The 26,565-nt window shown below is 31.8% G+C and overlaps 2 protein-coding genes across 2 annotated transcripts; both read left to right on the forward strand.

Annotated features, from left to right (window-relative positions):
* The first annotated feature begins 82 nt into the window (after nt 1–82).
* Nucleotides 83–800, forward strand: LOC120151105 (amino-acid permease BAT1-like). Its single transcript, XM_039163643.1, has 2 exons — nt 83–298; nt 406–800. Exons 1-2 carry the CDS (start codon nt 162–164, stop codon nt 668–670), a joined length of 402 nt encoding a protein of 133 aa, XP_039019574.1. The 5' UTR covers nt 83–161; the 3' UTR covers nt 671–800.
* Nucleotides 542–25,422, forward strand: LOC120151102 (amino-acid permease BAT1-like). Its single transcript, XM_039163641.1, has 10 exons — nt 542–666; nt 6,881–7,150; nt 7,261–7,521; nt 13,364–13,382; nt 13,514–13,733; nt 13,813–13,994; nt 14,289–14,578; nt 14,673–14,802; nt 14,940–15,287; nt 25,380–25,422. Exons 2-9 carry the CDS (start codon nt 7,023–7,025, stop codon nt 15,279–15,281), a joined length of 1,572 nt encoding a protein of 523 aa, XP_039019572.1. The 5' UTR covers nt 542–666; nt 6,881–7,022; the 3' UTR covers nt 15,282–15,287; nt 25,380–25,422.
* The last annotated feature ends 1,143 nt before the right edge of the window (nt 25,423–26,565 follow it).

Below are 26,565 nucleotides of genomic sequence, written 5' to 3' on the forward strand. Positions count from 1 at the left end.
AACCATTCATATACTTTACCTAATTTTTAACTCCAGCTTCTCGCTAGATCCATCGACTTTTCAAAACTCAAACATTTGACCGTAAGATCGTCTTAAGTTGCTTTCTTAAATAATTCTATTCAGAGAACAGAACGCGGTTCACAACTAAATTTCTTACCAAAATGGAAACTGGAATCGGAGCCAGTGCAGATTCAGCACCAAATCTACCTCTCCTTGTCCACGACGGAGAACCGAATGTCTCCGACGACGCTCGCCTGAACCAGCTGGGTTACAAGCAAGAACTCAGCCGCAGTCTCTCGTACGTAATCAACAACTTATCCCCTGTTATCTTTTCATTTCTCGACAGTTCATCTGTCTCTCGTACGTAATCAATGATGATAGGAAATGTTAGACGCCGGTGTGCAGGGCGATAGCAAACTTTTCAGTGACGTTATCCATCATATCGGTGCTCACGGGACTCACCACGATGTACGGTACAGGATTGGCCTTCGGTGGGCCTGTTACGATGGTGTACGGATGGCCCATCGTGGGCGTTTTAACTATGATGGTGGGTCTGGCGATGGCAGAGATTTGCTCTGCTTATCCTACTTCCGGCGGCCTATATTTTTGGAGTGCCATGTTGTGCGGCAATCTGTGGGGTCCTATGGCTTCCTGGTTCACCGGTTGGTAAGTTCCCGTTTAATTTCCGTCCATTTTTGTTTGTCTTGCCGTTTAACCTTTTCCATTCACTGTTTGGACCATGCATTTTCTCTGTTTTGTTTTCTGTTGCTTTGGATTCCTACCTTATCTGTCACATGCACGTGTATTAGAAAGGAATTGGTTTGGCAATTAGTGGGCAACGGAGGATTAGATTAGTAATTATAAGTGTTCTACTGACCGTAGATGAGACGATACATTACAAATTATTTAATTTTAATTCGATCAAATTTTGATTAATATACGAATAAATTTAATTTAAATTTTTAATAAGTCGAAACGAGTTATTCAATGTTCTACTTGAAAATTTCCCTAGTAATTAAAAAAATAATATATTAAAATTGAATTTTTAAATTAAATTATTAATAATATTAATATTTATATATTGTCATTTTTTAAAGAATACAATATAAGATTTTTGTGTATGAGTTCAAGTTCAAGCTTTAAACAAGTATGTTTTGAGTTTGATTTTTAATTTTTAATTTCAAATCCAAATCAAATTTGATAATTTTAAATTCACAAATTTTCTAATCGAGTCAAGTTGAACAAATTCAAACTCGGCTAGCCTCATTTATATCCCTAATAATACCTCCACACTAAATTATATCTTAGTTGCTATCTTTAACAAGTTATATCTTTTATGTCATTCTTTTACGTACCTACATTACCATTTCTATGTACGGAAGATTCTAAAGCCTCTAAGACATTCCAGGGCACATTGAAGGTAATCTCATCATTATCCTCATTTGTCATAATTCCTCCATATAATCATTACTAATATTTATCATTAGTGACGAATCTAGAAATATTTTTAGAATAAGCACACATGTTAAATATAATTTTTTAGTAAGATTGACATAAGTAAAATTTTAGAATAAACACTATCAATAAAATAAATAATTTAAAAAAAATCAAATTTTAGTGCTTTTCCTGAAATATATGTGGATTTGCCACTACTCATCACTAGATAAATTTATTATCTAACAATCAAACTTATCAACCCATCAATAGCTATCAACTGTAGTACTAACACCAGTCACCATTGGCCAATGTAAGCTTTGTTAAGTACAACTATGTACATGCCCTGAAATTCAAAATTTTTTATGATAATAGTTCATTTTATTAAGAGAACTAACTTTGAAATTTTAATTGTATCCACATCCTATTAAAATTTTATATTATTAATATATATGTGTCTATTTTAAAAATATTTTTGAATTCGTCACTATCGGTAAGGTGTCAATTACATACATTTAGTCACACAAGTAAGATTAAAACAGAGATCTTCAACCTTACCCTCATTATTTATCGTCTTTTCTAATCATTTTTTTTTCTTTCTCTAAACAACCGTCAATTTAGATTCTCCACCTATTTTAAAGAGGATGAACTTACTAATATCACTACCTTTCTTGTCAGATCTCTGTTTTAAAAATTGGACCTGACCGGTCGGTTCAATCGGTTCAACCAGGAACCGTTACTTAGTCTGGTTCAGTTTAAACCGGTTGAACCGCTATTAGTGAACCGGCCAGAACCGCTGAACTGTTCGAACCGGACCGGCTAAAAACCGGAAAAAACAAAAAAAACCCAGGAAAAACCGGGATTTTTGTTTTTTAAAAAAAATTAAACCAAACAACGTCGTTTGTTAAACGAGCCAAGTCGAACTCGAGTATTGCTGAGCTCGACTCGAATTTGAAAACTTTAAAAGTAAGCTCAACTCAACTCAAACTCACAAGCTAAAAATTATCAAGTTCAACTCAAACTCGAAATATAATATTGAAACTTGAACTAAAAAAGACTTGAACTCAAAAAAAAATTAGAAGCTTGATTGAAGCCTAAAATTCGAACTTGATTGAAGTGAAAGAATAGTTATATAATTATAATTATATAATTTTGTTATGATTTTTTAACCCCAAATTTATTTTTTTATTGTAGTTATATAATTATATTTATTATTTAATATGTTTTACCTTAAATACTATGTTGTAGTTAATTTGAATCATTTTGTTTCACTTGATTTTATGGTTTTTAACTTATATATGTTATGACTTGCTTTGAATATGACTTGTGATATAAAAAATTATTTTTTATTAAATATTTTTGGTATTTTTATTTAATTTTTTAAATAATTATGACGTCGTCCGGTTTTTGCGACCGGTCGGACCGGTTCGACCGGTTGAACCAGTGAACCGATAGCATGATTGGTTCGCTAACCGGTCCGGTTCTGAAAACCATGGGTCAGATCATCAACAATAAGCCTTAAATTCCTATTTAAATTCTTAATCACATCATAATACAAAGCATTGCTATCGTAGTTGTCTCTTCATTTCTTTAGACGTTAGCCATCCTAGTATCTTGATATTGTAGATTTTAGCAGTGCGACAGGCAGGGCGTCTCCGAGGTTAGGCAGGAGACTTGGCCTCCAAAATGGGAAAAATACGCTTTAAGTTACTAAACAATTGTCAAGTTTTAAGTTAATGCTATGGTGAAATTGCTTTCTGGCCCTAGTAAAAATGATATAAAATTTTAGTTTAATTCCTTCAAAAATTATAAAGTTATAAGCTAATACAATTTTTTTAAGTTAGGCCCTGATGGCTTAGACTCTAGGAAGCGTTTGGTATTTTTTGTGTTATGATTCCAAAGAAATATGATTTCATGAAATGCTATTGATGAGAATGTGATGGATGGAAACGACGGATGATGCAATGGTCGAAATTTGGATAGGTTTAGTAGAGAGAGAGAAAATGAAAGGAATATAAAGAAGAGAAACAAGAAAAAAAATATGATTTTAAGAATAGAAAATGACATCGTTTTAGTTTAAATTTAATTTTTTTAGGAAGTCAATGACACATCATTTTGGTATGGATTGAATATAAGGTATAGAGGTAGTATTTGTTTAAAGATTTTTAAATTTAAGGACAGAATAGAATTTTATGATAGAGGGGCGAACTTATCAAATTTTAAGGGAGAGATAAATTTATAAACTTTTAGAGGATGAAAACGTATTTTTAACATAAAATACAAAAAAAAATATATAAAATATATATGAATTTAATTTTTTTAAGGGAGGCGACCGCCCCCACCCTCCCCTTCTAAGTCCATACATACTCTTCAATCTTTTGAAAATGAATGTTCATACTGGGGTATTAAAAAATACTTGACCCGAACTACCCAACCCGTTAACCCACTGACTTAATTAAAAATACCTGGTATTCATAATAAAAACTCGATTTTCTGGGTATGGTCGCCCACTATTTTTCTCAAATTTTTGGGTTGAGTTCGGGTCAGAAAATGTCCTTTAACCGGGTACCTACTGACTCGATATCCGATTTCTTATATATTTTTTATTTTTATTTGATTTTTTATTCTTAGCTCTCAAATTATTTCACTCTAATATTTTAAATTCATAATTTTTTAAACCATTTCATTATAACATTCTAAGTTATTGATTTTAAAGTTATTTTACACATAACAATCTGAATTATTTCTTTTAATTTTAAAATATTTTAAATTTAATTTAATTTTTTTAATAAGTTTTATCTTTCACTTATATAATTTAAATTTTTAAATTTTATGAATATATTAGTATTATAAACATTTAAATTTTAGAATTTTCTTATGTAATTTTTTTAAATAATATAATTTAAAGAAAAAAACAAAGAAAAATATAAACCATGTACATGTGATCTGAAAATGCAGATACCGAATTTTACGAGTGCCTGATTTATGAGTATCCGAACTTAATAGGCCGTGACTTGGGTTGACATTTTAGTATCCGAAAATTTTGAGTACCCGTTATTTCGGGTATGCGAAAATATAGATACCCGATTTTAAACACCCCTAGCTTATACTCAAATATAACTCGAACATAAAATCTTAAGGAATAACAACAAATCCTTTAACAATTTAATTTAATCTATTTGTACTTTTATTAGTTATTTAAATATTTGTTAAATGTAATTGTCGATTAATTTAATTTTTCAATAAATTCTTAAATAAGTCCCACGTTCTACGCCAACAAGGAGTAAATTGAACGAACAAATACAATTACCTTTAATTAGTTAATTGTTAATATTGTGATATGACAGCTGAATTGCACTGGTCAAAGATTAGATTCCAAACAATTTCCATAATTCAAAGTTGGAAAATTCCCTGGGTCCGTTCACATTGAATTGCGTGAGGAATCTTTATCTTCGATGGATAAAGTAACATTTACTCCTAAAATTGATTTTTTTATCAATTTAGCCCCTATAGTTTTTATTGGTCCACATTAATTCCTAAACCAATTTTTTTTTCTAACTTCATCTTTTTGGTTCATATTAATATCGGAACTTGATTTTTTTCTTAACTTTGTCCTTAAACTTAGATTTCATCATAAATTTAATTCTTAATAGGATTTAAGTTTAGGAGTAGAAAAAGTTTGAGATTGTAAATGAATATAACATTTCATAAAATGTTTATTTATATTTGTTTGTCTATTAAACTAAATAGATGTGTAGAAACAAAATAATAATATTCATTATTAAACGAAGGAGTGGAAAAAAGTTTGAGATTGTAAATGAATATAACATTTATTAATTAATTTATTTGAAGTTTAATATTTCTCTAATAAAAAATACTTAAAAAATATATATATTTACTTTTATTTATAATATAATTATTAATATTTTTATTTAATTATTTTATACTTTTTTAAAATATGTTTATTTATTTGTTATAAATGAAGAGTTTTTTTAATTATTTATTAAAAAATTATATTATACATACATACATACATATGTTATCGCATTCACAAATATTAAAATAAATATGATTATGATATTAAATGAATAAATACAAAAATAGTTATAAAATTAATAAAAATACAACTAAACATAATTATACTTAAAAATAAATAAATAAACATGAATAAATTAGATTACTTGTCGAGAGTCGAGAATGAGTAGACCTAAAAACACTTGGGGACTAAATTGAAAAACTTATCAAATTTGACCAGTAGAATAATATCTCCCTTCCTTGCTTTGCCGTTGCGGTCGCCTTTTTCACATCTTTTTTCGTGGTCACCTTTTTCACACGTTGAAGCAATCATTTACTGAGAAATGAATATTAGAGCTTGGCCGGTGGGATTGTACAACCAATAAATCCATTTTAGCACGTGTTTAAAATAAGTTATATTTAGGATTATATGTTTTATTTTCTGGGATAATCGTTAAGGCTATTTTATTAATTAAATATGTCGTGTAGGAAAAATCTATATTTCATCGATTATATATTTTTGTAATAGTATAAAATAATTAAAAAAATAATATTTATTTAATTTTTTTAATTTATTTACGATAAATATACATATTACAGATGTAATTACTTAAATTCAAATTTTCTAAGAATAATGATATTTTCTATCACTAATACTACTTGATGAGATTATAATCTATATTAATTTGATATTGATAATAATGTAATCAAATAATAATCGAGATTCACAATGAATCTTGATATTAAAGGTAGAATTCAAATCCCTTCTTCTACCTATATAAATTCTATCTCTTATTGATTTAGTGTATCACGTAAGAATTAAAACGTATTTGATAGAGTATGTATTTATCTTATATGATATATTTAATTAATAAAATAACATTTTTATAGTGATAATTTTAGTAAAAAAGTTTAATTATAAGGTCGATACTTAATAGTTCTTAAGTAAAATAATAGATTTTTTTAGTAGAGATAGAGTAAAATAATAGTTTGAAATAATTGTTATATTCTGAGATATTGGCTTTGCGCGTATTTATAGGTATATTTGAGTGTTAATAATTAAAATGTTTGTAAATCTTTTAAATATATATTATTTTATAATCACATTAAAAAAATAAAATCAATTAAGTGAAAATGAGAATAAATTAATGCAATGATCAATGAATGCCATTTTCTCGTATTGGAGTTGACAACTTGAACTTGGAGTGTTTGACCATTCAACAGCCTGGCCTTGTATTTGCCATTTTCAATTATTTTATTAATCCAATCCTGAGATATTGTAACCTAACCCCATCTTCTTCAGTCTGACATCAATGCAAAATACACCAAAAAAAAAACACAAATTTTCATTTGTTCTGAGCTCAAAAGGTGATTGATTTCCTCTCTCAAATATATATAAATATAAAAGATTGATTCTTTGACAAGCAAACAGTAATTTACAAAGACAGAAGAATCAAAGTGAGATTGGAAATCCAGCAAGGAAGTGGAACAGAGAGAAGGAAGAAATAACCCAGAAAATTTTCCCTCTTTTTCCCTTCCTTTTTGTGAAAACTGAAAACTGAAAACAGAAAACAATGGTTCAGGTCAGCGAAAAAATGACTCTTCCATCCCACACAGTTCAAAACGGGAGCGTTTCGGTTGATTCAGGCCAGTCTCGTCTCAGAGAGCTTGGCTACAAACAAGAGCTCAAGCGTGATCTATCGTAAATTTCCTCAACAACCCTTCTCTTATTTTGCTTCAATCTGATTGAGTATGAAGAGTGTCGGTCGAGAGACCAAAAGAAGAATGAGCTCTCCTTGTTTAATTTTGCAGGGTGTTTTCAAATTTTGCGTTTTCGTTTTCCATCATATCAGTGCTCACTGGTATCACCACACTTTACAACACCGGGTTGACTTTTGGGGGACCTATCTCCATGGTTTATGGTTGGTTTATAGCTGGTGGGTTCACCATGTTTGTTGGGTTATCAATGGCTGAGATCTGTTCTTCTTACCCAACTTCTGGTGGCCTTTATTATTGGAGTGCTAGGCTTGCTGGCCGAAATTGGGCACCCTTTGCCTCTTGGCTCACTGGCTGGTAATTGTTTTTCTTCTTTTGACTAGTTTCATAAACTAACATCAGCAGTTCAACACTCACTTTAATGAGTTTTGCTATGTAAAGAAGACTATGCAAAAGAGTCATGTATTTCTTGAACTCACTTTACAACAATAGTAAGCTATGCTTATATAGTTTTCTACAACAGCTCATACAAACTACCTTAACTAACGTAACAACTTCTTAACTGCTCTTAACAGCTTTAACAACACATCTACCAACAACTTCAACTGTCCTCAACTGTATAACAGTCTATAGTCTTAATATTCTCCCTGCTCTCTTTTCCTTCTCCTCTGTCAAATGGAAACACTTGAACTTTTGATCTAAACTGCTCAAACAACGGTCTGGACAGTGGCTTAGTAAGTCCATCTGCAACTTGATGGCTCGCTCGGACGTAGTTAACCATAACTTGTTTAGCAGCCACCTTTTCGCGCACAAAATGTACGTCGAGTTCCACATGTTTAGCCTTTGCATGATACACTGGATTGTTGCTCATGGCCACAGCACCACTATTATCACACCAGATGACTGGTATTCCTTGATTCACAACACCCATATCTGTCAAAAGAGCACCGACCCAAGCCACTTTAGCTGCTGCATCAGCTACACTGCGATACTCTGCTTCCATGGTGGATCTTGACACTGTCTTTTGCTTCTTGGAAGTCCAGGATACAAGGTTATCCCCTACAAACACACAATGCCCTGATATGGACTTCCTATCATCAAGGTTTCCACCCCAATTTGCGTCTGCAAAGGCTACTATCTTCATATTCACTCCATATGGGGCTATCACTAACCCATACTCAAGCGTGCCTGCAAGATACCGAAGTATCCTTTTAACAGCAACTAGGTGGCTCTGACGCGGTGCATGCATGTATTGAGCTATTTGGTTCACACTATAGGTGATGTCAGGACGAGTATGACACGCATATAGTAGTGCCCCAACAACACTGTGATACTCCTTTGCATCAATTAGTAAGTCACCAATCTCTGATTGTAATTTGCTTAACACCATAGGTGTTACTACTAGACCAGCTTTGTCCATGCCTGTTCTAGTCAGCAGTTCAAGAACAAATTTTCGTTGGCTTAATACCAACGATCATCCACACCTTTCAATTTCTATCCCAAGAAAATAACCGAGCTCTCCCAGGTCTTTTAATGAAAACGCAAGATCCAGCTGTCGAACCACATCATCAATTTCTGTGTTCGAACTCCCAGTGACTATAATATCGTCGACATAGACTAGCATGTAAGTGTACACACCATTGTTATTATGTATGAACAATGACGTATCAGCCCTAGATTCAACGAACCCCAGCTGAAATAAACACTTCTTTAACCGAGCTTGCCAATTCCTAGGCGCCTGTCGAAGTCCATACAGAGCCTTGTTCAACTTACACACAAGCTGGCTTCCATCTTCAGCATACTGCTCAAAGCCTGATGGCTGCTGCATATATACGTCCTCATGTAATTCACCATTTAGAAACGCGTTGTTAACGTCAATCTGGCGCAGCTGCCATTGTCTTGTTACAGCCAAGGACAAAACCACATGGATTGTGGAAAATTTGACTACTGGACTGAAGGTTTCAGTGAAGTCCTGCCCTGGTACTTGCGAGTACCCCTTAGCGACCAAACGAGCCTTGTATCTTTGAACAGACCCATCTGGGTTAGTCTTAAGTTTGAACAACCATTTGCAGCCAACAACCGACCTTCCACGTGGCAGCTTCACAACAGTCCACGTCCCATTGCGTTGCAATGCATCGAGCTCAGCATAAACTGCTGCTTTCCAGTTAGGGGACTTCAACGCATCATATATATTGCTTGGCTCCACTGTCTCTGAAGACATCATGAACAACTTAGGTCGAAAAACACCACACTTACTTCTTGTCATCATAGGGTGAGCATTTACAGTAGGTATGTTTGGTATTAAGAGTTCTTGCACAGCTTCATCATCAACATTCGAAACCACAAGTTCTTGCACAACAGCACCATTAACGTTCTCACCAGTTTGACCATCATTAGAGTTTACTGTAGGAACACATCCACCATCACCTTCAAGTATCTCATTAGTCGAAGTATCTTGCGCATTTTCTGAAGCACACTGTAGACTCTCTGAAGTACTTTGTACTGGTCCATGTACTGCATCAGTAGTTCCCACAGCACCTGTTATCGCTCGTAACTGTTGAACGTTAGTTATAACCTCCAAGTCAGCCGACTCTACTACACTGTCATTTGTAGGAGCCTTGGTGGTCAGACTTGCAAATGGAAAAACTGACTCATCAAATACAACATGACGCGAAACATAGACCCTTCCACTCAATGCAAGGCATAAGTAGCCTTTGTGTTGTGAACTATAACCCAGGAAGGTGCACGCTTGAGATCTTAACTCAAGTTTATGAGCCTGAAACAACCTGAGGTGTGGAAAGCACTTACACCCGAAGACCCTCAACGAAGTGTAATCAGGTTTTTTTCCAAATAACTTCTCATATGGGGACATGTCACTCAAAACCTTGGTCGGAAGCCTATTAATGGTGTAAACTGCAGTCATGGCAGCATAAAACCAGTATTGTGTAGGCATGGATGCTTGAGCTAACAGAACTAGAGCCAGCTCAATGATATGTCTGTGCTTCCTCTCCACAACTCCATTCTGCTCGGAGGTGTGAGGGCAAGAAAGCCTATGATTGATGCCATCTTGCAGTAGAACACGAGACAAGCTCCTGTACTCGCCACCCCAATCGCTTTGAACCGCTTTTATCGACACACCAAACTGATTCAACACTAGTTTTTGAAACAACCGAAACACCACTATAGCTTGAGCCTTATTATGCAGAAAATAAATCCATGTGTGCCTTGAATAGGCATCAACAAACGTCAAATAATATTTAAATCCTTTGGAGGCAACATGAGCCGGTCCCCAAAGGTCAGTGAACACTAATTCGAATGGGGCACAATAAACAGTAGTGGAATCAGGAAATGGCAGCTTATGACTCTTGCCAATGCAACGAGCATCACATTTTTCATTCATATTCGAAGAGAATGATACATCAACGTCCCTACACGCTTTCACAACGGTATTATAAGAGGCATGTCCTAACCTCCTATGCCAAAGAGCATACAGATTAGAATTATTAACACCAGCAAGACTAACTTGGGCTTTTTCACAAACAGTCGACGAGCCAGACTCGGAGAACATATACAGGCCATTCTTGACCTTCCCCGAAAGCAATACTTCACCTGTGGAGCTATCTCGAACATAACAGCCATGCGCATGAAATTCAAAGTACACCTTATTGTCCCTAGCACAAAAAACCGAAAGCAGGTTATTTGTTACACCAGGTACAAACAAAAGATCATTCAGAAACAACTGTCGAGATAACGAGGGTAAAACAACATTACCAACCATGTTAACTGCTAGTGACATGCCATTACCCACAAGATTACCTGGACCAAAGTGTTCAGTCTGGTGAGTAATATTCTTGGATTCAGGTGTAACATGATGTGTAGCACCTGAATCAACCACCCATTGATTCGAGCTAGTTGCTAATTCAGCATGAGCCGAGGACGTCTCTAGAGCTATCCCATGCTTCTTAGCATGACAACATTCACAGTTGGCGTTCTCCACAGTGACAAAATTAGCACCAGCTGATCCTTGCTTAGGACGAGACAGCCCAACCTCATCATCAAGACCATTGAAATTTTCATCAAACCTGTGCCAACACCTATTAACAAGGTGCCCAATTTTTCCACAAAGTTGGCACTGAACGCGTGGCCTCCCTCGACCACGCCCTGTGGAACGTCCACCAGAGTGATATCGATATGCTGAACTACGATTACCATCAGCAACATTACTTGTTGATTCGTGAGCAACATGCGCACTTGCCACAACATGTTCTTCTTGGGCAGTAAACCCAGCTAGTTGTGTCTCAGCATCAACTAACATAGTATAGATCCTATCTAAGGGAAGAGACTCACCATTGGATGTTATAACAGCCATGAACGATTGGTAGTCCCTTGGGAGTCCTTTAAGAATGCTGGCAATGTGCTCTACAGCAGGAACCGGACTGCTGCAAGATGCCAACGCATCGCATACCTCCTTAACCTTAGTAAGGAACACTCTCATACTGTCATCTCCCTTTCTGAGTGACTGCAGTTTATAGTGTAGATTCATAACCGACGTTGTAGATCGGTTTGCAAAAAATTGCAAGACTGTTTTCCACACAGCACCAGCCGTTTCAGCACCAACGAACTGCGGCAAGAGGTGACTGCTAATGGTGGATAAAAGCCAGGAAGCCACATCACTGTCCTGAGCAACAAAATCTCCATATGCCTCGTTAGCAGTCAGCTCACCATTATCATTAAGAACCATTGCAGGTGGAGACTGCATCGCACCAGTGAGCAATCCCTCTAAACGATGACTCCTCACAGTAAGAAGTATCTGTTGTTTCCATAGTAGAAAGTTTGATTCATCAAGAACTACATTCACTCTTTTATTGGTGAACATCTTCACTAATTCTTGAGAGAACCTTCAGCCAGCGGAACAAGAACTTCAAGCAGAGTCCTCTATTCAATTACGCAGCAACAACTCCTCCTCCAGGACGAATGGCGAATGATACCATGTAAAGAAGACTATGCAAAAGAGTCATGTATTTCTTGAACTCACTTTACAACAATAGTAAGCTATGCTTATATAGTTTTCTACAACAGCTCATACAAACTACCTTAACTAACGTAACAACTTCTTAACAATTCTTAACTGCTCTTAACAGCTTTAACAACACATCTACCAACAACTTCAACTGTCCTCAACTGTATAACAGTCTATAGTCTTAATATGCTACTTAACGACTGACAAACATCATTGCTTCCATCTTAAGTTGGTCAATGGTATCGAAATTATTTGAATGAATCGAGTTTATGAATGCTTGAGACTTTCATTGCCAAAAGGTAGATAGTTCATGACATTTCCCAATGAGATTGCTATTGGCGTGTTAGATTTTGCATTAATTTGTGGTTAGGTCTATGCTAGTGTTTTATGGCATTGGTTTTGACAGTTGTTGTGTTCTTGGTCTAGAAATTTATGCTCTTGAGAGTTGAGAAGCTTTATTTGAGCTAATGCACCATCAACTATATGTGAAGCTTATTTATTAGAGTATTGTCATTCCACTCTATTTTCTCTGTCACGGACCAGATGCATATGGATGACATTGCTGTGGTCCCTTTGTGATTGGTTTCTCACATTGCCATGCCCTTATATGCTTATGAAACTAGTAGCTCAGGCATGATAGAAACATACAAAGATCGAAGCTTAGAAAAATAATGAAGCAGATGAAACAAGAGAACATGATGTAGCTCCTAAACACTGGATCACATCACAAGTTAAACTTCATTTGAGCATCTATTACATGTTCTAGAGCTATGAATTTTGCACATGAGGCCCATTATATATGTATTTGTCACTGCTTGAGCCCCAAAATGAGGCTATTAAGTTCTTGTTCCCTCTTTGCATTTATGTGCTTTTCATTAGATAAATGGCCTTGATGTTACTTTAGTTTCCCTTGGGATTCCCAACAGTATAATTCAAACTTATAGGGAAACACTTTTGCTTTGGTGCTCCTTTATATATTGGCCACTTCTTTTATAGATTCTTCATAGAAAATCGGGTTATGGTAAATTTATTTGACTAACCTGCTTTTCTTTTCCATTTCACCCTTGTTAATATGGCATTGTCTCGGTACTCAGTAGGATATTATAATCAAAAGAGATAATTAATCTGCTTTGTCACCGTTCATTGCCTCTAATCCAGATCATTTGTTTATTTTGGCAGGTTCAATATTGTTGGTCAGGTGTGTCTTCGATTTTTTGTGTCCTTGGATTTGATTTGCTCGAATACGTCACTGGAAGGCAATCTTCTCGTGGATTAGAAATTAATAAAAATAATAAGTTCTAACCACACAAACTGCCTTTTCATTTGCAGTGGGCTGTTACAACAAGTATAGATTTCTCACTTGCACAACTGATTCAGGTGATAATTCTCCTTAGCACAGGTGGAAAAAATGGTGGTGGATACGAGGGATCAAAATATGTACTCATTGCTTTCCATGGGGGAATCCTATTGATACATGCTATATTAAACAGTCTTCCTATTTCAGTTTTATCTTTCTTTGGACAGCTTGCTGCTGCGTGGAATCTTTTAGGTATGGGAATATCAGGGCTTAACATGATTTCTGGCTTAAGTGATTTCCCCTTTTTCAACTAACAGTTCTTTGCATCTAGGTGTTGTTCTTCTTATGATACTCATACCCTCAGTTGCAACGGAGAGGGCTAGTGCCAAGTTTGTATTCACTCATTTCAACACAGATAATGGAGAGGGAATAGGCAGTAAAGTCTATATTTTCGTTCTTGGGCTTCTTATGAGTCAATATACCCTTACTGGATATGATGCATCTGCTCATATGGTATGTTTCTTTAATTTCCTTCTCGATCAAAGCCGTCTTCTAAAGTTGTAGAAAACCAGGGAAATAAGTTTAATGGGGTACCAGGCAATGGTTCCGTATATGTTCTGTGACGTTTAATGACATGAATCTTTAGGGGCATGCTAACCTGAACAAGAACCAGGTTTAACTGCTTTTGTTCGAATTTATACTCTTTAGATTTGCTTCTTTTCTTTTATCGCCTCTGCCTTACGGAGTACTTACAGTCTGACAAATGAAACTAAATCGTATTGTTTATCTTAAACTTTCTATTTGTAGACAGAGGAAACCAAGAATGCAGATAAGAATGGGCCAAAAGGAATAATTAGTGCCATTGGGATATCTATTATTTTTGGATGGGGTTACCTACTTGGTATTACCTTTGCAGTTACCAACATCCCATTTCTTTTGAGTGAAGATAATGATGCCGGAGGCTATGCTATTGCTGAAATATTTTACCTCGCATTTAAGAATAGATATGGCAGTGGTGTAGGGGGAATTATTTGCTTGGGAGTGATTGCGATCGCCATTTTTTTTTGCGGTATGAGTTCGGTTACTAGCAACTCTAGGTAAACACATTATCCTTGTGTTTTTGTAGGACAAATATCCTGGATATTGTTTCCCATCGAGTGGCAACAAATTGAACTAAATATCTGTTTCCAGGATGGTTTATGCGTTCTCACGAGACGGTGCCATGCCGTTATCATCTTTGTGGCACAAAGTGAACGAGCAGGAGGTTCCTATAAACGCAGTTTGGCTCTCTGCAGTTATCTCTTTCTGTATGGCACTAACGGTACGCCATCCGGAACTTCTACGCAAATGAATCCTTTTTTCGTTGCATCAGAGTGGTGAAATTCATTCATACCGGTTTCGCAAATAGCAATGGTCATTAATAGTAGACAATGCTCCCTTTGTTTTCTGTTGTAGCAGTCACTAGGAAGCTTGGTGGCATTTCAGGCCATGGTATCTATTGCAACAATAGGACTGTACATTGCTTATGCTCTACCAATATTCCTTAGGGTGAGTTTGGCTCGGAAATCATTCGTCCCGGGACCCTTCAACCTCGGGCGCTATGGAGTGGTGGTCGGTTGGATCGCAGTGCTGTGGGTGGTAACCATCTCGGTCCTCTTCTCATTGCCGGTCGCATATCCGGTCACATCCGAGACACTCAACTACACCCCTGTTGCTGTTGGTGGTTTGCTTGTTATTACCGTTTCTTGGTGGATCTTAAGTGCTCGACATTGGTTTACTGGTCCCATTACCAACATATAAATAGCAATAGAATTTTTGTAGATTTGCCAAATATTCCACGCACCTTTATATGTCCTTACAATTAAAGAACTGGCATTGCAATTTCTTTTAGGTTTATATTACAAATAAGTACCTAAAATTTATCATTTTATTCACTTAAGTACCTAAAGTATTTTTTGGTCAAGATAAATACCTAATTACTATTAATTTAATACTTATATGTTTCAACATTCATTTAATATTAAACATGATTACCATTCAAAAACTATTAAACATAATATTTTCAAATAATAAAGGTTATTATCAATAATTATCCAAATTAGTTCAGCAATATTTCTTAATAATCTAGGATGATTACAAGATAGTATATGTTTATAGTCTTCTTAATAATTGGCAATGCACACAAACTATATAGACGTAAATACTCGAATTTAGAACCTCTAAAAATAACAATACTACCCTTAACCATTGAAGCCAGTAGATGGATTCAACGAAACTAATACTCAATTAAGAAAAAAAGTATACAATATATTATGAGATCTTGGTTGGTTAAATTAAAACAATCTCATATTTGTTCCTTACATTTAACTCGGTCTAATTTTATATTTTTTCATAAATTAAATACAACGATCCGATTTAAATTACAATAATTTGGATAAATATATTATATCATTTAGGATTTGTTTGTTTCACAAAAAATATTTTTCAAAAAAATATTTTAATAAAATGAATTGTATTTAAAAAGACAACTTTTGAAAATTATTTTTTAGCTTTTGAATGATATTATATAAAGGATGATGTTGTCACACTCGACAAGCACGGATGAGCACCGTTAATGATGCGCACTACTAAATTAATTTATAAAATGTTAAATTATAAAGAAAAGTATATTTATAAATTATTTAAAAATCTAAATGTAATTTAATTAAAATATAATATTTAGAAAACATTTGTTTTTAGGGTAAACTATACCATTGACAACCTAACTATTTATCCCTTTTACTTTAACCACTGATTTTTTAATTTTGTCAATCGGGTTACCTAACTAATCTTGTCAATCAAGCCACCTGCCGTTAATTATTAACATATGAGATGGCGTGGTAATTAATAAAATTTGTATAATTACACATTTAGTCCTCATTACTTACACATTCTATTAATTTGGTCCTGACTTTTATTTAATTCAATAAATTTAATCCTCAATCCGATAGCGACATGTGTCATTGGATTTTTTAATATTATTTATTTAATAAATTTTCAATCTAATGAAAAATAAATTAAATCAATAACCATTGCTGGTAGGGTATGAACTTGGGACGCCAGCCGAAAAACTGAGTGCCCTAACCATTAAGTTGGACCACTAAATTTGTCTAGAATATAGAACATGATCTATATAATTTATAATATATTTAACGATAATAAATTACCTTATAAGGATGGAAACATGAAATAATTAAATAATATGAAAAATATAAAAAAAATATAAACAAATATTATAATTGATTAATAAATGAATATATTTTATTTATATTTTCGATCACATTTAATGCAAAAATTAAAATAAAATGAACATAATATGTTATAATTGAAATGTATCATATACATATTTTAATTAAATAAATTGTCTTTATTATTCTAATTTTATTGAATTGAAATGTATCATATATTATATTTTAAAATATTATAATGTCAATCGAATTCTAATCTTATTTGGCAACTCTATATTAAAATAGACTAATTCAACAAAAATCAAGTTTTCCCAAAAATTTTCTTTAAATATTTAATGAATAAATAATAAAATATAAAATTCTTACTGTAATCGGGATATAAACAAGTTAAAGCATAAGTTAAAATGCTTACTACGATAAACCCTCAACTATCAGGAAAAATCTAAGTTAACGAAATTATTCGTTATATTTCAATTATAATACATTAAATTTTTTATTTTATTTTTTATTAATATTATTTAAAATATAAATAAAATACATTCATATATTAATCAGTTATATATATATATCATATTATCGTATTATTCAATTATTCTATGTTGAAGTTCTTATTATGCCATTTTTCCTTTTTTTTATTGCCATTAACTATATAAATTATGTCGTGATTAGTTTATTATTTGAATGGTGCAGCCAAGTGGTTGGGGTGTTTGGTTCTTTTCCTCATGTCTTGGGTTCAAACCCCACTAATAGCGGTTATTGATTCAATTTATTTTATATTCATTCACATGATGACATGTGACATCATTTGATTGGATGAAAATTTTATTAAATTAAATAAATATTAATAAAAAAATATCTAATCACATAATGACACATGTCACCATCTGATTGATGATTAAATTTATTGAATTAATTAAAAGTTAAGACCAAATTAATATAATGTGTTAAGTAATGAGAACTAAATGTGTAATTATACAAATTTTAGTAACTACCGCATCATCTCTTCCGTTAATATTTAATGGAAGGTGGTTTAATTGATAAGATTTCAATAGTTAGGTGACTCGATTGAAGGGGTAAATAGTTAGGTGGTCAATGTTATTTACCTTAAAAACTAATGTTTTATTAATAATGTATTTTAATTAAATTATATTTAGATTTTTAACTAATTTATAATTATACATTTAATACTCTATAATTTAATATTTTATAAATTAATTTAATGGTACTCATAGTTAACAGTACTCATCATTAATTGTGCTCATTCACGCTCGACGAACGACGAACGACGAACGTTGTAAAATTTTCTTATATAAATCATTGTTTGATAATCTTTTCACAAATTATTCATTATACATACTAAATATAATATAGTATTCTTAAATTAGTATAAGTTAAGGTTTGTTTTCCTGGAACTTTTTTGTTTAAATGTGTCCAATATATATTTACATCGATTTAAGATCTATTTTATATAGTGTAAAATAAAAAAATCTGCATTAAAATTAATTGATGAGTGTTGATTGATGATTAAAATTAATTAATTATTTGTTCACATAAAAATCTTATTATTTCTTAATCATCAATCCATACTCATCTAGTCATTTTAAAATAGTAGACCTCAAACGAATTTTTCTCAGAACTCTTAGGGCATTCGTCAGCATTTACAAAAAAAAAAACGAAATATGTTTGCTTTTAAGCAACTCAAGTCAGTGAAGTCTTGAAGCACAAAGAGGGTAAGAGTGGAGAAGGAGAGGATGTCGTACCGATTACGAACTCTTATGGTTATGAATTCTTCGTCTTCCCTCTCACCTAAAGACACTGGCATCTGATCTATCATTATTTTTCTGGTTTTAAAGGCGACGAAGAAGGAAAGGGAGAGAGAGCCCCGGGAAATTTTTGGAGTGGGAGGCGTGGAAAGATTTTTTGTTCTCTCTAAAATCAAACCAATAGATCAAATAAAATCTTTCCTACTCCTCCCATACCACTCATTTCCAGTTCTCTCCTTTTTCTTACTTTTTCTTCTTCTCTATCCTCTGCTCTTTCATGAACTCGGTAAGTTAGATCTGTTTATCATCTTCCATGGATCTTCTGAGATTTGAGTTCATCATTAGTCTTTCTGCATCTAGATCTGAATTCAGCTTGTGCGTCTGTGTTTCTTTTAATCGAAATCGATGATTTTAGGTGAAAAAAGATAAATCCTTACATTTTATATTAGAAGAATCTTGAAGCTTTTTTGTTGATTATTAGATCTGAAAGCATAAGCTCTGATTATTAAAATAAACTTATCTAATCTCTGTGAAATTTTGGCAGTTGATTATCGAAGAATCTGGTTATTGTGCAAATCCAAATATACTTGACTTAAAGTATCATATTACTGCATTGAAAGTTTTAACGACCTCAACATTTTTTAGGGTAAATTATAAATTTAGTACCTAAGCTATTACTTTTATTCTGTTTTGGTACTTTTACTATTTTTTTAAAATTATATTTTAGTTTAGATTTTATACATGGATAATTTGGTAAATTATGCATCAAAATATTCTTATATTTCTCCAATCAAATAATATAATATTACATTCATACTAAATAAATCAAACAATGTAATACAAAATTTCTATAGCAATATACAATCCAGTAATATTTTTCCTAAAAATAATATTATAATTCGTGAACCAAACTTTTCATAAAAGATTAATTTATCTTCAGTTGGCAACATATTTAAAATGACAATCCAAATAATCACTGAATGCTCGTGAATATGGAAGGTATGCCAAACCAATTTTATATCAGTTGAAACAAAAAAATCAATTTGAACAATCTCCTCCATATCCAATTGTTTCCGTTCTTAGTTTCCACCCATTTACCAAAAAGATGGATCCCTACTGAACATATTCATAATTCCAAACAATATATTGATAACATTTCTTCCTCAAAAAATATATATTTTTTTGGGGTTAAAAAAGAATACAAAATAGAGGATTTTTTTTAAAGAAGAAATTAGGGATGTGTAAATTTGGGTATCGAATTTGATCCGATTTAAAAATACAAGTATCCAAAATTTTGGATAACTAAAACAGTGATCCAAAATAATCGGGTATACGAATTTTCGGATCGGATATCCAAATATCCAATCCGAACTATCATTTATTTTCCCAGAAATTTAGGCGAGATTCTTGATTGCATAGCTCGTAATTGTTTGATGGCCAATTTGTGCATTATGCACTAGTTTGATGGCCTAGGATTTTGTTGGATTTTGATGGGCAAACAAGCAAGAGCGAGAGAATGAGGTAAAAAACTAAAGATAGAGATGGAGGCGATAAAGGGGTTTTGCCGAAGGCGAAAAGCAAGAGCTTGATGCTAACAAGTCGAGTGATGAAGAAAAGCAATGATTCCTCCTAAATGTACAGAGGCAATATCTAGTGGAATGAAAAAAAATAAGCAGACAACTAGTAAAAAACAAAGCCGTGTAATTCCTCTGAGGATTGCTCATCTACTTCTCAGATATCGTGCTTGATTATCAAACTAAATTACTTAATCCTGTTTAATTTAGACTAAGAAAAAAGGAATAATCTTGTTGAATGTTGCCCCTTTATATATTTAACTTTTAGTATTTTAAAGTTAGCAATGCCACTGATACGGAAAGTGTTTCCTGCTCAGACAAAATGGAATTTATTTGGGTTTCACTCGAACAATAAAATTTCGGCTTTTTTTTAAATGGAAAACGAATTCCTTACACACTTGGGCTTAATCATTGGGTGAGATTCTGCCATATCTTATGGGCGAAAGACTAAAGGCCTATTTATTTTTCGAATATTTAAAAATCTATATTTAAATTTAAGATAACAAATAGCGCTCCAACTCATTCTAGCTCCTCTCACTGTTGTGTTACTATTCAAACTTAGGAGAGCAAATTATCATTTTCTATCTAATACTCACCTACTTAATAAAATAATTGTAATTGTTTTTAAAATATATATTTAATTTCTACTAGGGCAACCGTCAGCATAGAAAAGAGAGTAATTTGTTAATATCATCATCTATTTAAGCCCCCTTTAGAGATGAGAAGCCTCCTCGTAAAAGAAAAAATGGAAGCAGGTGTGAAAGGGAAGGGAATCAGTCCTGAAGAAGTCATACTCTTATGGCTATGGATTCCTTATCTTCTTCTATTTCACCCAGAAACACTCACATCAGATCTACCATCGCTTTTCTGGTTTGAAAGTTTCCGAAGAAGGAAAGGGAGAGAGAGCTGCCGGAAATTCCTGGAGTGGGAGGGGTGGAAAAATTTTTGTTCTCTTTGATTCAAAGCCAAGAAATCTAAAATTTTTCCTACTCCTCCCATTCCACTTATTTCCAGTTCTTACTCTCCATTTCCTTACTTTTTACCCGATCCTTAAGTTTAATCTGTAAGTTACGTTAGATCTGTTTGTCAACTTCCATGGATCTTCTGAGATTTTAATTTCAGCAGACTTTTTGCATCTAGATCTGAATTGATCAGCTTGTGTTTCTCTTTTTTGTGATTTTAGGTAAAGGGAAATCCTTAAATTTTACAAAGTAAGAATCTTGGATCTGTTTTGTAGTTTAATAGATATGAACGTATAGATTGAGTATTAGAACATACTTAGCTGATATCAGTGGAAGTTCCAGATCTGGGGTTGAGTAGGTGAAGGCCTAAATTTACTGCTGATTTATTGATTTAATTTGAAATTTGGAAAGCAGGTGTGAAGTTTTGATCTTATTTTATTGTTTTTGGAATATTCTCAAGTGGATTAACAAGTTAAGAATTGATTCATTATGTAAATTATCAGCATCTGCATGATTGCATCAATAAAGAAGAAGAAGACGCCCGGAAGCTAGTAATGAGGGCTAAAATACTCTGAAAATGGTAGAAAATAATTATAATTGAAAATCTGATTAAGAACCTAATTTTGAAGGTTGACATAACATTTTTTAATTTAATAAGTTATAATCGAAAATGTTATAATTTTTATAATAATTTTAATTGTATTTTTTAATTAATTTTTGATTAAGTTGTCATTTAAAAATTATAATATATTTTAGGATTTAGATTTAGATATGATTTTGTATTAAATTTTATTTTTTTTTACATCTTATGACGTAAAAGAATTAATAATATATATATAAAGATTAAAATAAGAATGAGAAGATAATTAAATAACAAATAATATAATTTACTATTATGATATTATAAATAATTAAATTAATATGACATAAATTAAAATAAATCTAATTAAGTTATTGTATATCTACAAATAATATTATTTAAATTCAAGTTATATAATACTAAAAAAATTATCTAAAAAAATTAAATTTACAGCTAAAAATCATTTTTAATTTGAAATCAAATAATCATTTAACCGAGAAGATGCGTAATTAAAATTTAAGATAAAGTACCTATTTAATATTTAAATTATTATTTTTGTTATATTTTGGTATATAAATTTTAAAATTTTAAAATTATATTTAATATTTAATTTTGATATTAAACCATTAAAAATTTAACAATAATATTGATACATCATTATAAAAAAATATTATGTCACCATAAAAAATAATTAAAAATATCATGTAAATATTTTTTTAAAATTTTTAACGCCATGACGTCAAAATTAAACATATATTAAACATTTAATATAATTTTTTTAAAAATAAAACTTAAATATCAAACAGAATAAAAATAATAATTTAATTATTAAACTTACTTTACCCTAAAATTGAAAAATAAAATTTAGATAAGAAATTACAATTTATTTTAGTAAATTACCTCCGAAATTTCTAGACATTGTTCGTATCAGGGCATACGTCAGCATTAGCTAAAGCTAAATAAAAAGTCTCTTACCTTATTGATCCCCGTCTTTTTAAAGGCAACCAATATGCCTCGTTTTCACAGAACGAAGAAATAAAGGGGAGAAGCGGGAAAGAGAGGAAGCGTGAGGAAGTCTCCGGCTGCGGTGGAGACGGCAAGATCAAAAACAGAGATTAACTTGTCTGTTTTTCATCATCTTACCTATTCCACCCATCCGATGAACTCCTCGAGCTTCGTCTCTATCCGGGTTTAGCTCTCGACGCCAACAAGATCTACGTTTGTTTTCTGAAGAGGGAAAGGGAGAGAGAGTTATCGGGAATTTTTGGAAGTGGGAGGGGTGGAAAGATTTTCTGTTCTACTTAATTTTCTAGGAAAATTAAAATCTAAGAGATGGAAAGTAAAATCTTTCCTACTCCTCCCATTCCATTTATTTCCAGTTCTTTCTCTCCATTTTCTTACTTTTTCCCCCAATCCTTTTCTGATCCATGCCGTTTGTGAGTTAGATCGGTAAATCTTACCTACCTTTCGTGTTTGCGTTTCTATTACATGGATCTGCATGTCTTCTTCCACAGATCTTCTGAGATTTGATTTGTAGAATCTCTCTCGTTGATTCCACTGCTGCATGTAGATCTGGATTCAATTTGGGTTAGTTTTTTTTAAAGCTGATTCCTTTAGCGAAGCATGCCAACCTTTCGGCCTGATGAAACTACACACCTTGTTGAAAACTAGCTTAGCGTCTATACAAAAGACGATCCAGCAAAAGTTCGAATCACTGCCCCAAACCAGGGTGTTTATGGCACCAGTAGACTCAAAAACTATTCAATTTGTGCTTTGTCTTATTACTCGGTAAGTTAATAAAATTTCTTTAGACTCTCGTTTAAGAAGGAACTGGTATATTCGATTTCAACATGCATCGGGTAAAAGCAACAGAGTAGCTGATTTATTGGCCAAAGCTGCTAGCACCATAGTTTTCGAGGTTCATGACCTACGACCCCATCGCATGTTGTAAAGAAGCTTCTCCAAGAGATGAAGCTGTGTAATATCTAGGGCATAGTGCCATAAATTTATAAATTTAATTAGTGAATGAATTAATTTTGAAGTCTAATTTTTTATTAACATTCCACAAATATATTAAGCTAATATATTATAATTAATGTAATAATTTACAAATATATCAAATAAAATATTACAATTGTTGATGAAAATAAATTTTAGTAATACACAATTAATCTTAAAATCAAGGGTAATTAAAAAATTCACGAATTGTTTGTGAATTTATTGAGTTAATTTAGGTTTTATTTTACTAAACTGGTTAATTTGAATTAAATATTGATTGAGTTTTGATAGGATAAAACTTGAATTATTTACTAAATGTTTAATTCAGTTAGCAGTCCTACTGCAGACACGTCCTTATTCTGATACTATAGAAAAGAGTGGAGCCAAATCAACATTTCTTCAAAGCATATACCTTGCTTTGCTGATTGTTAAGGGTAAATATTCAATTGAGTCAAATTATATATTTTTTTTGTTATTTAAATTAACGAGTTTTTATTTAATAATTTATACTTGATTTGAATTTTTTTTGTCAATTATTTTTTTGAAACAAATTGAATTTTTTTCAGTAGAATTATTATAGTTTATGTTTAAATTTAATTATAAATATTTATAAATTTTATAAGTATTTATAATATTATGATATTATTTGATTATAATTTAAATTATTTTTAATTATATATGTATATACTGAGTTGAAGGATTTGATTTATACTTGAAAATTAATCTATTAATTGTTAAAAATTTTGAGTTATTTGAGTTACTATTTAAGTCGAATTAATCTATTAATTGTTAAAAATTATGAGTTATTCGAGTTACTATTTAAGCCATTCGAGTTCTATATTATAACTTCATTTGAATTTAAAATTCTTCTAGTCGAGTTGAGTCGAATTTATGAAATTATAACTTGAAATAAATTCGAGTCGAGATTTTTAGAATTGAACATATTAATTTTTTAAGTCGAGTTTTGTTTACCCTTACTTTTTAAGTAATATAATTACTTTAAAAAAATTGACTCTATAAAAAAATGATATTTTTTGGATTGACTTTACTCAAATTAATTTCGAGATGAAATTTTATAAACTTGACATGACTTCAAAAAACTTTAAATAGTTGAGTTAGATAACTCAAAATTTTTAATAATTAGTAGATTGATTTTTAAGTTTAAATCTAATCTTTTAACTCTGTGTAATAAATATATTACATATGAAAAATATAAAGAGAAATATATATGTATTGTATATGATTATAAAAAGTCGTTTAAATTATGATCAAATAGTATCATAATATTATAAACTTAAATTTTTTTAATTTGACTTGACCGAAGGTTGACCCCTGTTTCACCTTTTCTCTTCATTTACGATTTCAAGTCAAATCCCGAAGCAAGCCCAAGTGAAATAGACTCGATCCATGACTACTGTCTTTCTCTTGCTTGATGCCCATCATACAACCTACGTCATACAATTTACTTATTTTTTATTATATTCTCTCACAATTTACACATTTTATTTAATAAATGAATGATTATACATAAAATGTTCAAAGACTTATATATAAATTTATGAATCTAGTGTTTCATTCTTAAGTGGATGTATTATTTTTATTTAAATATTAAATAAATGTATAAAAAAGTAATTTTGTGTGTGTAGAATTTAAAATAATTTTCTATCTTAATCTTTATGTTTAGTCCGATTTATGTATTAAATAAATTTTAATCATTATATTAATTTTAAAATAATTTATTATAATATAAAGAAGAACTAATAGATATTTAAACTTCAAATTAAAAAAACAAATAACTTATATATATATATATAATATATATATATATATATTTCTTCTTTTTATCTAAATTAAATTATATAAAAAATTAAAAATTAACTTGATATATATATAAACACTCCACATATGTTTTGTTTGGTAGTGTGATGTAATTTTATTCAAAATTAAACTTACTCTATTTTTCAAACCAACATAATCACTTGACCTTTCCCTATTAATGCACTTACATCAATACCCATTTACGCTACAATTGAGTCTCGCTGGCACCTCTTCCTACCCTTTCTCAACTGTCCCGAAGATAAAGAATATTGTCACCGGTTGTAGGTGGTGAGAGGTGTATATAAATTGAATTTGAAAGAATAGAGTTATATTCATGTTTATTTATTTATCATTGAAGGTGTTTATGTTTGGTTTGTGGTTGTTTAAAATTTTAATATCATATTTGTTGAAAATTGGTGCACCGAAAGGTTGCATTAATTAATTCCACCGAAAGCATTCCAAGTTGCAGCTGGAATTGTTGAAAATATTTTATGGTATAATCACAATTTTAGTCATTGTAACTTTAGAATATTTATAAGATTAGTCCTTAAGCTTCAACTATAAATACCCTAGCTCATTTAGCCTCAAAACTATCCCAAAGCATTCTAGCTTTCTTCCAATACTAGAGAATTTAGAGAGTTTCTTGAGAGTTGTTTTTCTCCTTTTTATCAAGAGAGAATTATCATTGTTTTCTCCTTGGTAAATAGAGAGAAGTTGTAATTCCTATTTTCTCATAGTAAAATTCTTCTATCGTTGCCCGTGGTTTTTACCCTACATTATTTAGGGGTTTTCTACGTAAATTTTGTGTCTCTTTTATCTTCAATTTTTATTTTCTCAAATTAGCAATTAAATTTTTTCTCTATCCAATAGCCGTCTTACGCAATAATTGGTATTCGAGCTAGATTTGAGTGTGTAATATATGCTTATTGTCTTTGTGGTTACCATCAAAAGGTGGATCCTTCAACATAAGAAAGTAAGAAGGTGTTACCCATTCTTTGAAGGTTCCAGAGAACTATTCACGATAGTGAAATAGTGGGAGCTATCCGTAATAGAAGCTATGGTAATTAAATTTGATATTGAAAAATTCAATGGGAGAAATTTCTCATTGTGGAAATTGAAGATGAAGTTTATCCTGAGGAAAGACGGGTGTCTAGCGGCTATC

This window comes from Hibiscus syriacus, unplaced genomic scaffold (genome assembly GCF_006381635.1).
Source record: "Hibiscus syriacus cultivar Baekdansim isolate YM2019G1 unplaced genomic scaffold, ASM638163v2 tig00111027_pilon, whole genome shotgun sequence".
Lineage (NCBI taxonomy): Eukaryota > Viridiplantae > Streptophyta > Magnoliopsida > Malvales > Malvaceae > Hibiscus > Hibiscus syriacus.